General features: G+C 48.5%; 3 protein-coding genes across 5 annotated transcripts; 2 read left to right on the plus strand and 1 right to left on the minus strand.

Annotated features, from left to right (window-relative positions):
* The first annotated feature begins 29 nt into the window (after window positions 1–29).
* Window positions 30–1578, plus strand: LOC120447015 (LHFPL tetraspan subfamily member 2 protein). The gene is made up of 3 exons (XM_039628333.2): window positions 30–1103; window positions 1160–1273; window positions 1324–1578. Exons 1-3 carry the CDS (start codon window positions 701–703, stop codon window positions 1464–1466), a joined length of 660 nt encoding a protein of 219 aa, XP_039484267.1. The 5' UTR covers window positions 30–700; the 3' UTR covers window positions 1467–1578.
* Window positions 1500–3366, minus strand: LOC120447012 (dnaJ homolog subfamily C member 21). Its single transcript, XM_039628328.2, has 2 exons — window positions 2674–3366; window positions 1500–2626 (listed from the first exon to the last, which is right to left on the minus strand). The coding sequence occupies exons 1-2, from the start codon at window positions 3277–3279 to the stop codon at window positions 1610–1612; spliced, it is 1623 nt and encodes a 540-aa protein (XP_039484262.1). The 5' UTR covers window positions 3280–3366; the 3' UTR covers window positions 1500–1609.
* A 109-nt stretch (window positions 3367–3475) lies between these two features.
* Window positions 3476–10135, plus strand: LOC120447011. 3 transcript variants are annotated; one of them, XR_005615902.1, is made up of 9 exons: window positions 3476–4323; window positions 4516–4791; window positions 4850–5780; window positions 5896–6451; window positions 6522–6944; window positions 7001–7195; window positions 7256–7941; window positions 7994–9475; window positions 9727–10135. XR_005615902.1 is itself a non-coding variant. In XM_039628326.1 (8 exons), the coding sequence occupies exons 2-8, from the start codon at window positions 4558–4560 to the stop codon at window positions 8212–8214; spliced, it is 3246 nt and encodes a 1081-aa protein (XP_039484260.1). In that variant the 5' UTR covers window positions 3476–4323; window positions 4516–4557; the 3' UTR covers window positions 8215–10135. The 3 variants fall into 3 exon arrangements, 2 of the variants coding, with proteins under 2 accessions (XP_039484260.1, XP_039484261.1); XM_039628326.1 differs by having other exon boundaries at window positions 7994–10135; XM_039628327.1 differs by having other exon boundaries at window positions 6525–6944; window positions 7994–10135.
* Window positions 10136–13512: the final 3377 nt, after the last annotated feature.

Below are 13512 nucleotides of genomic sequence, written 5' to 3' on the forward strand. Positions count from 1 at the left end.
TGTAAAGATGCACCAAACCTTTTCTCCCAGTGCTGCGATTGGGGCCTGGCTCCGTCTGGGACTGCAGCTGGCTTTAATGGGCCCCATTCATTCGGTCGGTCGGAGTCGGCGAGAGATGACGCTGGTGAGAAACGGCAGCAGACACGCCTGCGCGAACGGAAGCTCAGATCCAGAGATCCAGAGTGTGGAATAAGTTGCCAAATAGCTGCAGCCGCTTGGGGGATTAGCGAAAACGCCATCGAGGCAGAGTTATTTCCGCGCACGACGTCAGCTCCGAATTGAGTTCTTGACAGAGCCGCGAACTGGGCGGTCTACCGCCTCGCACCCGCCCTCTCCCCGTGCTCCCCCTATCCCCCAGTCACCCTCCGCGCGCGTGTGAGTGGGGTGAATAACATAAAACAGACGGCAGAAAGCAGAAGGCAGAAGGCAGCGCATAACAGCGAGCGGCGAAAGCATAAAATAAACAATTCCATTTCGGGCTGGTCAGCTGGGAGGAAGTTCTGGTCTGGCCCCGCGCTGCTGGTGGTGGCGAGTGGTGCGACGGTGGTGGTGGGTGACGGCAAAGTGGGTGTGGGATGTGTGTGCCCAGACAAAGCCACAGCGCTTAGAGTCTATTATCTATCCGGCAAGTGCTGACGCGTTGCTGGCGTCCGTCGTCGATCGCTGAATCTGTGTACTGTGGCAAATCTGGTGCATCGAAATGTGCTACGTTATTATCACTAGCGCCAGTCTGGTGTGGTTCCTCTGCTCCCTGGTGGCGGACATGCTCTTCGCTGTGGCCCTGGTCACGCCCAAGTGGCTGGTGGGCCCCGCCCAAGGAATTGACTCCAACGCCAGCCATCACCGCCACTCCTCGGTGGGCATCTACACGCGCTGTAAGGTGATGCACGAGGGCGGATTCAGCTGCGGCCGCTTCGACTTGGACGGACTGGCCACGGACAGTAGCGTTTACCCCGGCGAATGGAAAGCGGCAATGTTCTTCGTCACGCTGGGAATGAGTATACTGTCCGTAACGGTGCTCCTGACCCTGATCACCTGCTGCCGCCAGTCGGCCTGTGGCAAGAGCATACACAACATGACGGCCTGCGCCCAGGTGGTAGCAGGTAAGCTCCTATTATATGCAATATCTTCGCAGCAGTTAAGTGTGCCTTGTTTCTAGGAATATGTATGATGCTGGCTCTATTTCTGCACCCGATGGGATGGCGAGCTAGCCGGATTCAACGTCTATGCGGCATGGATGCCGAACCCTTTTACCCCGCCGACTGTAGCTTAGGTAATTCAGTAAAACTGTTCGTTTAAACTAACTAAACTTAACCCTTACAGGAGTTTCATTTTACTGCGGAATCATTGGCCTACTCCTTACATTCACTGCCGCCGGTATAAGCCTAAAGGCAGAGTCTTCCAATATGCGGTCCCGCGTTCGCAGAAGCGTGGAGGCGGGCACCAAACTGGTGTGCATTCCGTAGCTGCCTTCGGATACAATAAGAACAATATCTGACTAAGAGCGAGCATACTTAACTTCATTCACGAATTAAATTTATCATTAGCATAAATAAACTTCTAACATTCTAAAGTATAGATACAATGTGTGGTTGGATATCCATACGACCTACTTGTTGCGCTTGCCCTTAGCTTTGCCAGGAGGCTTGCCCTCAACATCAGGCTTTGCCTTGGGTATGTAGACGCCATGGTTCGTCTTCTTTAGGTGGGCAAACAGCTTGTTTTTCGAATCAAAGACGAGCCTACAGGTGACACAAGTGTGTTGCGGCTTGTCCGGGTCGAGGTCCTCATCTCCGCTCTTTGGAGCCGCTTTAGCCTCCTTTGTAATTGGTTCCGGAACCGTTTGCTCTAATGGCTTCACCTTCCTTGTCGTTGTCTTTTTGCTCTTACTCTTTTTGCTCGCCTTTTTGCCTTTACTCCAGTCTTCATCCTCTGACTCGCTGTTGATTGCTTTATTTTCTATTGACTCATCTGGTCCGTCACTGGCTTCCTCCTGCGCTTGTTTGACAGCGGACTTCCTTGCCTTTTTGTTCTTTTTGGTCCGTTTGGCTAGTGAAGATTCTTCTTCGCTTGGAGCCCCATCAACAGATAGCTCATCCTCAAAGATTTGCAAGTCTTCCAGGGATTCCTGTACGTCCTTTAAATTGTCTTCATGGGATGCCTCGTTGAATGCGTCCTCTTCTTCCTCCATTTCCTGGCACAGCCGTTCCACATTTTCATTATGCTTCTTACTCTCCTCGTGATTAGCACGCGCCTTGGCGTTTTTAAACGTCTTGTTGCACGCCACGCAGTAAAGATCGTCTACATATTCCACCTCGTACTCCTCGGCTTCAGCACCGCCTTCGCCGTCAGAGTCCTCGCCATCCTCATCATCTTCATCTTCATCCGTGTAATCGTCTGACTCGCTACCGTACTGCTGCTCCAACTGCTTCAGCTGCTCCTCGTAGCCCTCGTTAAAGACATTATTCTTCCTGACGGCCGCCAGTTCTTCCTGGCGCTTTCTTAACTGCTCTTTGCGCTTCTCCTCCTGCTTCAGTCGATTGGCCTCGGCGCGTTCCTCAAGCATGCGTCTGTAGGCCTGCACTCTGCGATCCCTTTTCCGCACGAAGTTGACTAAGTTGCGAACCTAAGTAAATGAGGTTAATACCAGAACAAGCGATATGAATTGCCCACCTCTTCGTTGCGTTCCTTGCGGGCAGCCTGGACGATCTTTTTCATCTCCTTCTCCACCTTGCGAAGGATGAAGCGCTCTTTTATTTCGCGAACGTCGTATGGACATAGCCACTCGTAGGTTTTTCTAGTGCTGTATGCCTGCCAAAAGGCGTAGAACGGACCCACTACATCTTCGTAACTGCTGTTCGAGTGACCAAAGTCAGGTGCCATCCCCAGCCGGTCGTCCTTGTCCATGAACTCCAAATCCTCGGAGGCGATTTGGACAAAGACCTCAGTGTACACGCGGTAGAAACCGTTCTCATCGTCGCCGTAGCCCTTGTAACAGGAGCTGGTGAAGAACTGGAACACGTCTAGGGAGTTCTCCGCGTAGTCAGAGTTCTTGCCCCGCAAGATCTGCTCGCGATGATTGTCGTACCAAGACCGCTCTTGAGGATCGGAGAGAACTTCATACGCTTGCTGGATCAGCTGAAAGCGCTCCTTCGCCTCCGCCAGACGGTCGGGATTCTTGTCCGGATGCCAGCGCAGGGCCATCTTACGGTACGCAGTCTTGATGTCCCCATCGCTGGCGTCTCTTTGGAGCTCGAGCTCCTCGTAATAGCAACGCATGTTTCTCAGCACAACAAATAATTTTGACAGAGTTGCCAGATGGGCGGAAGACAGCTGGTGCTCACAGATGCGTTGTCAGTGCTGCAAAGCGCCAATACGAAACGTAAATTTCTATCAAAATAGCTTGCTTTTGGGCTGAAAGCGTTGAATCTATTGTAATAGCTGGAAAAAACGTTAGGAAAACAGTAGAAGCCCATTCTTACGAAGTCTTTTAATTAAAATTCTCCATCTAACTGACGTTACTGCAAGTGGCACCTCCTTGCTATCATACGTAACTGCGCATTCCGCCATTAGCTTTTCTACTTTCGACGGCGACGGATGTTTCTTTTCATTCGTGTCCGCGCATCCTTAGTTCACTAAATTCTGCCGCATGCTTTTCTCACTACCACCGAAGCTCACACATCGCATACCCATACACAGCCACGGAAAAAAGTTAAAGTCCAAAAGGTTCCTGTGAAAAGCGGCAGTTTAACACATCAGGAATTGTAGTTTTTTCCAGGAAGGAACTGTGCTTTTTTCACCTTAGTTTCCACTACATTTTTACATGATTTGCATGAAATACATACAAAACTGATTGGTATCGAAGATTGACTATTGCCAATCACCAATAACAATACAAACAAAGTGCCAAAATGTCGTTAAGCATTTGAGTCTGCAGACGAAAAGGAAAATAGCTTGACATAAAATTTACAGTTACGTGGGATTTACAACCGAGAGCTGTAACACACAGACAGGCCCACACACACACATACGCAATCGGGTGAGTGCGGGAGTGAAGTCCTTGAAGCTTCTCGGCTTACGAGCAACCCCCAACAACATTGGGTGCGTCGGTACTCGGCCCGACGTAACAGATAACGGCAAAAAATAACCGTCAACAAAAAACAAACAAACACAAGTACAGGAAGCCGACGAAGTCCGTGTGTGTGTTGGTGTAGATTTACCGTTGCCCTTTCATCTTTGTGTGCGAGTGTGTGTGTGGGCGCCACAATAAAAGGAGGCGCAAAGGATATGAGGCCAACGTTGTCTGCCGCATTTGCAAGTAAGGTAATTTCGCATAAAATTCCAACACAGCCTCCCACCTAAACTATAGAAAATGTGTCCCTACTGAAAAGCTGTTCGGCTTTTGTGCGGTAGTAAATGGATTTCCTTATCAGCGCAAAGTGGTCCCAGGAGTCCACTCCTCTTCATTGTTGCAGCTGAATTGCAGCCAGCTAGCTTAATGACCTTCCCTTTCAGGAATTACCGTCCGTCCACATCGGCTAAGACTAGAATACCACTATGTTTGGATCCAAGCTGCGCTCCTGGATGGAGACGCATATTGTGCGTCCCCGCAAGAAGGGCAGTAAACACAAGCAAGGGACCGCGGAAGCAGGCAGTTCTTGCTTGGGGAAGAAGGCGGGCACCTTACCCCCACAGGGCAGCAACCTAACTAGCCCGGTCCTGACTAGTAGCGGAAGCCACAGCATCGCCAGTCCGGTGCGGAGACGCGAGGTCTCTCCCATCCAGTGTCACGTAAGTAGCTTCCTTTTTAGGAATATGCAAAACGCTTACGTCGATCATATTTCCGTAGCCGCCCAGTCGTCGATATGGCTGGCAATCCCCAGACGAAGACTCCTATGTCATAGCTTCTCCCAAGTCGGACAACCTGCTTTACGCTCCGCACTGCTATCAGCCGCATCTACCGATCCAGCAGCCGTCACACCACTTAGGCGTGCCCAATAGCAAGGACCCCTCCTGTGCAGAGAAATCGCCTATCAGGGTAAACTGCTCTTCATCCTCTATATCGTCGTTGTCCTGGTCAACGGGATCAAAGGAGCCCTCTTCTGGCAAACAAGCCACTTTTAAAGAGCAGTCCTTAAATGGGGAATATCACATTCCACCTGAGGAGGAGGTGGAGTATGAGGAAGTTGGCGCTTTGCTACTTCGACCACCACCCCCCATTGCGGAACAACAGCGCCCGCAGTCAGAAAACTTAAGCGCCATGCGTCTAGTCTACGAGGAAGAGCCAAGGCAAAGCAACAACCATGTTCGTTACGGTCGCCTGCTTCCCTCCAAGCTAGCACCGGCTCAGCTTGGCGATTCCTTGGACACCTTGACAGCTACACCGCCAATTCCACCCGCTCCTCTTAGCGGCTCGCGTATGCGAACTCCACGAGGAATTCAGCGCAATAATTTTATGCCGGGACCCCGGCCACACAGCTTGCCCTCGCCAGAAAGCGCTTATTCCACGGGCTACTCCACAGATGGCACATCGCCATGCGCCGCCAGCAACTACAATCCACCTGAGTACTACATTAACATGCGCTCGGGAACCCACTACTTCCCCAAGAGCGTCAATTCGCTGGCCGTCGAGGCCCAACGTTACAAGTTCGGCCTAAACCGCATTGAGGAGATGTCGCCTATGGATCCGTTGCCCAAGAGCAACTTCGCAAGTGCCAATCATGGCCTGGAGTCGTCGCCCAGTCCGCTAGCTCTGCGGCAGCAGTCAAAGCTCTTTGAGTGTGAGTGTCAGTGTTGTTAGTCCGCCTGCCGGCAAACTGAGCAATTAACCCATTTAAAGTCTCTACTTGCCTGAAGTACCATCTCTCATTTCCTTTTTTCTCCCACTTTTTGCAGCTCCCTCTCCGAGACAGCGCTGTCGCATAAGAACAAATCCCTGGTACAACACGGGAGAGCACTTGCCAACCTCCACAGGCCCCACACGATTGGATCTGGATGCCACCAGTACTACCTCCACGACCTCGTCGGGCATTAAGTCAAGCAATGAACTGGAAGTTCCGGCGGCCAAAACAATACCAAACAAAGCAGGAAAGCCAGTCCCTTGCGCAGCAACCCCCAAGTGCAGAGCTACTCCTATCCAGGCAGCCAAACAGGCTGGTGTGGACATTGTTAGGGGTGGGGCCGGTGTTGCACCTGGAGCCGGAGTCGCTTACGAGTCCGAGGGCTCTTCGACTTCGACTGAAGTGGAAAATATGCATGCCCCACATACCATAAAGCGGCGTCACTTGGAGCACGCCGAGACTACAACAACTTCAGCACCCGTAGTAGCTGGTGGCGGAACTGGAGCTACCACTACATCCTTCGTTCTTAGTGATGACGAGGCTACCCTTAACGAAATGATTGGGAAGTTTGACGAGAGTTACATTTACGAAAAGGAAACTGATATATTAAGGTGAGTTGCAGTTGTTCATTGCTTGCCTAGTCAACTTAATTTGCTTTTATATATTCAATTCGCCTTCTAGCAGTGATTCAGATCTTACTGACTGCTGTGCCTCGGAGCTAGACACTGGACAAGATGCGGGAGATGAGTGTGACACTGACGAGTTGTTGGAAATTGACTTTATAGACACTTCATCCATGCAAGAGGTGGAACTGGACCGCAAGGATCTGTCACGAAATCTGGGCAACTGTCACTACTATACTAATAACCCCATCAGTCCCATGATGACTCGCAAGGCATCAGTCCGCTCCCGACGCAAGAGCGGTCAGGAGACAGGGGAAAGCTCCCAACAGCGACGACGCAAGCGGTTCCTTAAAACACGTAAGAAGAGTTGTGAAAATCGCGAAAAGACCCCATCGTCGCCTCTTCGCGAGCCACGAGGGACCCGAAGTGTGGGTGGCACGCCCGTCTGCTTGCGCCGCAATCTACTGGGTCCAAGAGAGAGGTATAAGACAACACTTTAATTATGTTATATAGTCTTTTTAATAATATTGTCCACAGAATATACAAGACGTCTCCCTTGTCAAACCGCTCCAACTCGCTGATTTTTGGTAGCATCAATAAAAATTCTACACTCACTATCGCAGAAAGCGAAAAAGCACTTCTTAAGGCAGACTTGGAGGCTGATATGAAGTATAAACAACTTATTATGGAAGCGGAGTCCTTGCTGGAATCTATGAAGAACAGCTTACAGAGGTAAAGAACCTTAAAGTTAAAGTATTTTGTTCATTACTATTTATTATGTATCACAATTAGCATTCCCAGAGACACACCTGTCGCCAGTCCGAGGCGTTTGAATCCCTTGGCCAACAAGCGCGTGGAAATGCTTAAAAATAGTGAAGTGGACTCCAAAAAACAGGCTCCGGTTCCGAACTCTCCTCCGCTTGAGCATGAGTTAGCAGCAGCCATTAATAAGCGCATAGAAATGCTCAAGTTTGAGACATCGTCTGCTTCTTCGCCACCAAACAGTCCCAAGCTTGCTCGTTGCAGTCCTCGCAAAACGCATCTGACCAACTTTATGAATCAAAATGCTCCACCAGAGTTGCCGCCACGCAAGATAAAAGGCAACCCGCCCTCTGCTCCACTCTCGCCACAACTTCAGCTAAATGGAAGGAGTCTTCAGGAGAGTCCAAAAAGCAAGCGACGCACGATGATGGTGACATCCACGACCACGACAACGGTGATTAGCTTCCACGGCAGCGATTCTGAGATGGAGTGCATAGCTGTAGAGGATATTGGCAATCACAACTACTTGCCTCAGCCCCAATCGAATACGATGGATAACAAAGATGAATCGAATACGAAGATGGAAAACCCATTGCAAGCCGAATTAAATATTAATAACAACTTTTATTGCCCACACAGCGAGCCGTTAAAGCGCAAAGTATACAAGGGAAGCTCATCGTTCGAGCGCATAAAGAAGAACTTCGACTTGGAATTGGGTAAGTGATTCGGCTAGTTTGTTAGTGAAATATTTAATCAAATGATACACAGATTCAAACGGACGGTGCAAGTCGAATGAGCGTTCGCAAATGAAACTGATGGCCTCCGTGTCGGCCAAGAGCTCTATGCAAGACGTGACCGTTGACGAGGCCAAGGGCCATGCAATAGGCGGTAGTAATCGCAAGCAGCAGCTCATACTGAATACCATTGTCGATTTAAAGCGCAGCTTGGAGCATCAAAGCTATCAACTGAGTGGTCTTAATGGCGAATAGAACTGATTTAACTAACTAATAGAACTAATATCATCATCATACTTATTCTTAACACATCATATAGGCAGTAACTAGTAGGCTAAGATATAGGCTAACAGTCCAAACTAGTCCCTCAGACTAGACACTGAAACTGAGCGCAATAACTTTTACTTATAAGAGAAGACGATTATTTACAAAAATACCATAATACTCAAGGGCCGTAATAGAACATATGAACTGGTGCAGAATCGTATTACAAAAAATGTAGCATGTAGAAAATTGTTTTTGATGGAGTTTTTACATTATAATCGTAATCATAACCCAGAAGTTTTCTAAGTATTATTTTCGGTTTTAAAGTGTTCTTTAGACACCTTAGATTTTAGTTAAAGCATATCAAACGATTTTTATACTATGTAATATTCTGTTGAATTTAATCGTTTGTGTATTTACATATATTTTGTTTTTGAAGTACTTTCTTTTACTGTAACATTAAAATTTTGTTTTTTAAACGGTCTATGTGCCCAAGCTGAAAGTGTGTTCAGAACACTATTTCCATGGCATGTCCAATTATACTATCCTACCAACTCATACTATCCAATCATAGCTTGAATACGTTGATATTAGTAACTATACTACTCTACATAAGTTAATAACTGATAATATTCCTTAGTTTTTATAGAGCGTTTGTGTGTTTGTGCGGTAATTTGGAAAATATCCTTACCTTGCAATGCAAGTTCTAAATCAACCCCGCAAACATTTATAGCTCATCTTATTGCTAGACTTGACAGAACATTTCACCTAATTAACTTTATTACCAAAGTATTCGGAAGTAGACCTCTAAGTAACCCACATTACGATCCATCCAAATTAAAATTGTTTAGCCAAATTGTTTGTAGAATAATGAAAAGAAAAGGCATTGTTTTACTGTTTTGTTCCCTTAGTTAAGTAGATAAAGACGATTGTTTTTTATGCCAGACATTGGATAAAATAACGGAAATCGCAGTATATTCCAGCTGGTTTTACAATGAATTCGAATTTGTTTGTATTGGCAACAATTATAATGTATTCCAATTGGGCAAAATTTGGTTGTAAATTGGATTAATCGACTCATGTAATTATGTATGGTATTGTGTACCCAATTAATATGCATATAGACGCTGTAGAACCCACACGAGGAATACATAATCTAAGTCATACTGTAACGTGATAATAAACTTAATGAAAACCCCCAGACCAAAATCAAACCAGATCCCAATCCAAATCAAAGAGGATCCACCGAATTGTAAGTATAAATTAATTACATAAGTCTCAGCTGTTTTGTTTGTACTTTCTAGTAGTACGTACGTCTTTGTAGCTTTGCGAGCTTGATGCTCATCCAAATTAAAATTGCAATTTTCGTTTTTGCTTACGTACTAGTGCCTGCATCTAGTATTTAGAGTGCCTCTGGGCAGGTGGGGTAGTTGTTCGGTATGCTGTGTTAAATTTACTTAATTAGTTTCACCCGCGACGCGACACTTGAACATCGAACGCTAGGCCGCAAAACGAAAGACGCACCCAGCGATATCAAGACATCGAACTCGCTGTTTTGAACTTTAAATGGGCAGCTAATGCGTAGTTCCACCCAGCCCACAGTGACGGCTTGGACCTGCAGCTGTCATGGTAATTTATGCACCCTAGATTCCAAATATTCAATTGGTTTTCCGATTAAAGCGACCTTAAGACAATCCAACGAGCTTTTGATAAGACGATTTACAAACCGCAACTTAGGAAAGACTGCTGCAGATTCACTTCGAAGACGGGGACTTACATCCGTTCGAGACCCAGTACCACGTGTGGTATGAGTGATATTCGTTTCTGCTGAATACCGATTATCCTATCAGTCGACACGTGTAATTATTGAACCCATGTACTTTAAACGCCAATAAAGGACCAATATTTTGAACTGCCTCATATCTTAATTGCTCTTCCACGTTCGAACAAGATGCCAGTCATCGTGGAATTTCCAGAGACGTCGATCCGATCCCCGTTTCTTGTCATCTCGTTCATTATTATGTCTGGCGATAAAAATAAACTCGCACTGTTCTAAAAATCCCCAGAAGAGCATCGGCAATGGAAAATTAGCAGACAGATCATGGACTGGCCGCTGCTAATTATGCAAATGGAGGCGGAGACAGGGAGCGGGCTGGGCGAGGAACACTGGCCTGCCTGCCCGCTGGAATACCAATTGAGCAGGCCACGCTTGAAACATCAAATCAGCATTAAGTGGGCAAAAACATGGCTCGGAGGAGTTGCCATTAAATGCGTGGTGGCCCAGTGAAGGAGGAGGCGCGACCTGCTCTGGCTCTGGCTCTGTCTCCGGCTCCGTTGGAGATGCGCCCTAAATGGCCAAACTGGTTCGCCTTCCACAAGCTGAACGCTGACCAGGGGGAGGAATGCAATCTGAAAGGCAGGGGCCGGTCTACCAGCGGATTCGCTTTTTTACTTAGGGTATGTCAGGTGCTTAACCAAAGAGTGCTCAAAATATTGCGAAGTCGACAACAGATGAATAGTTCGCAAATGGCTAGATGTATTAAAATAATTAGTTAAAAAATGAAATTAGTAGCAGTACGTCTCACAGCTGAAAACCTATATATTAAGTACCGCAGCTCGACGATTTCCGGTTAGGGTATTGCCATGGCCGACTCCAACCGAGATGAGATCTGTGCCTGCAATGTAGCTTTCGATCTCGAGCGCGCCGAAAGCTTTGGGCTCCAAGGAGGGGGCTATGTTGTTGTGGTTTCTGTTTGCCGTCGTGTTGAGTGTTGTGCGTTGTTGCTGCTTTTTAACGTCTTTGTCGATTATTGTTATTATTATTGAGATTCTTGTTGTTGTCGACGCTTTGGGTTTTGGCCGTAAAATGTTACTTTAGCGTCCGCTCGGTGCGCCGGCGCAGTCGCGGGCTCTGCCGCTATCGCAGTCGCAGCCGCAGTCGCTTCGACAGCGAAGTGGCGTCGCCGCAACCGCTGTTTTTAGCCATGAAGGTCATGCCCAGGTGTGTGGCATTCAGATTCACCTGAGCCCGGGCCGAGCCCGATACTAAGTCCGAAACAGAAACCGAATCCGAGTCGTTCCAAGCCGAACTGCAGCTCCAAAAAGGTGGGGCGGGCCGGCGGACAGGTGGGTAGAGGGGCACGTTGTTGTTTTGGCAGTTATGAAACTAGTCCAATGACTCGCTTGTGCTGGTGTGCGTGTGACTCAAGTCCGAGCTTTTGCCCGTGCCTCCTCTTGTAAGCGTGTAATTACCCACACTGCTGCACAGGGCGTATGAGTGATCTTCCCCATGGTGTTATTGTCCAGTTCTCAATGTTGCGTCAGCCACATTTTCGGAGTTTCGCAATCTGAGACAAATGTGCGCAATTCTAAGCCAATTGCAACTCGATGTGAGATGGGGGTTTGTTTTTGGGCAGGCAGTGGATGTGAGGCGTACCCAAAACACAGATGACAAAGGAAAACAGCCCAGTCATGCGGCACTATGCAAAAGTCGGCTCAGCCCGCTGCGTAGCGGAAAGTCCGGTTCTGATTCTTGACATCAAGGAAACGGGGGCTTCCAACTCGATCTGATCTCTGACTGATTGCGTCTACACAAACAGGTCGCAGATACCTGCCAAAAATGGCACCCACCTCAGCGGCATCATGCTTACATAGTACTCTTCTCATTTGTTAACGCTGGTAGCTAAACTATACGTAATATCATGTTCCGCCTTAAATGTATTCCTTTCCAGCTCAAAATCATTCAATTGCTGGTCTGAGCTTTTAAGAGATTTGCAAGATTATCATCATAGCATAATCAACATCCCCCAGTGCATTCCAATTGAACCTGTTCCTGGCTTCTTGGCTTCAGGTGCCTGCGACTCGGAAACTGACTGACCACTGACGTCACGACGGCTCTTTGGATTTCCGAACTTGGCCCACCTACATGCGAGTGCGAGTTCCCCTTTAATGTGTGGAGTGGAGTGGGTCAAGCTAATTAATTTCGAGGGTGCTCAATTAGCGCTCGCTCCCATTTCCCATCCCGCCGGAGATCACGCTGGTCGCTGGACTTTGAGAGGGTCGGTGCATCCCCCTGGGGGCTGAAATCGGGTTTTGGGGTTCGGGTTGGGGTTGTGGTTGTGGTTGGGGATAGGGTAACGCGGATTGGGAAACTTGCTCCACAGATCCGCAGAATGTTCGTGAATGAATATCTTAAGCGTGATTTAGCGCGCTCTGTAATGTCTGCGATGTGAGCTCGACCAGCTCGGCTCTGGACGAGTGTGTGTGTGTTTGTGAGTCGAATTTCGAGTTTTTGGACTTTGTACCAGAGACTACAGCCATGAACCGACTTCGCAGTGCTGGCTGCCAACAACACGGCCCGGGCCCCTCCAGCCCCCGCAAGATCGTAAGCGTTGTTTGCGCTTGGCTATTCATCTGTTGCGGCTAGCAGATGGGCAGGGGCGTCGGTAGTGCGGTGAGGAGCGGAGAGGGGGGGAGGGGCCCGATTGTTCAGCAATGCGACGTACTGCTGACAGCATAATGCGGAATTCTGTTCTCGGGGCCCGATTCGGCGGCAGAACCCCAACCATATCCATCGCTCCGTGGCCATAACGAGACCAGCATCCGCGAATGGAAGCAGGAAGCAATCGGTTACTGGGGAGGCGGCCCTAGCGGCGATTTGCTAACCCAGTCAAAGTTAGACACAATTGTTAAGGCGCGAGCCAAGACCTCTCAGCTTCCGCCTGCGTACGTCGATCTGGGGTCAAACGGAAGTGTTTCTCGATGCGCTCGGACCTTTCATGCTAATCCGCGATGGAGCTGTTCGGAGTGCCGTTATTAATTAATATCTCGTTTCGATTTGCATGCCGAGTTATTTTCGGATCTCAGCCGCGGCACGTGATAAAATTTGGTTCCGACTCTGTTTCTCAGCTGCCGTGATAGCTGCAGCTCAATGTTGCAGAACACCAGCTCCAGCCTTGGACACTTGGACTCCGACCTTGGGCAGTACCAAAATGCTTAACCATTACAAACGGTCCAAACTGCTGACTCACGCCGACTCCGACTTTCTTTTGTCGCCGCCGAGTTATGCTAATTCCTTGAGCGAGGGGCTGAAGGCGGTTCCCTTGCCCGGCTCAAGGTTCAGATGCTTTCGCATCGGACGGGGTCAATAAACGGAGAGGCAACAAGGCAGCATCGATCTTCGCCGATCTTGGCTACTTCCGTCTATCTCCGCCGTCGTCCGGGGTTAAGGCGAGCGAATGGCCATTGGCCAACAACAAGCGGAAGCCGAAGGCAACTAGAACCGCAAAC

The sequence above is a fragment of the Drosophila santomea genome, chromosome 2R (genome assembly GCF_016746245.2).
Source record: "Drosophila santomea strain STO CAGO 1482 chromosome 2R, Prin_Dsan_1.1, whole genome shotgun sequence".
In the NCBI taxonomy this organism is placed as follows: domain Eukaryota; kingdom Metazoa; phylum Arthropoda; class Insecta; order Diptera; family Drosophilidae; genus Drosophila; species Drosophila santomea.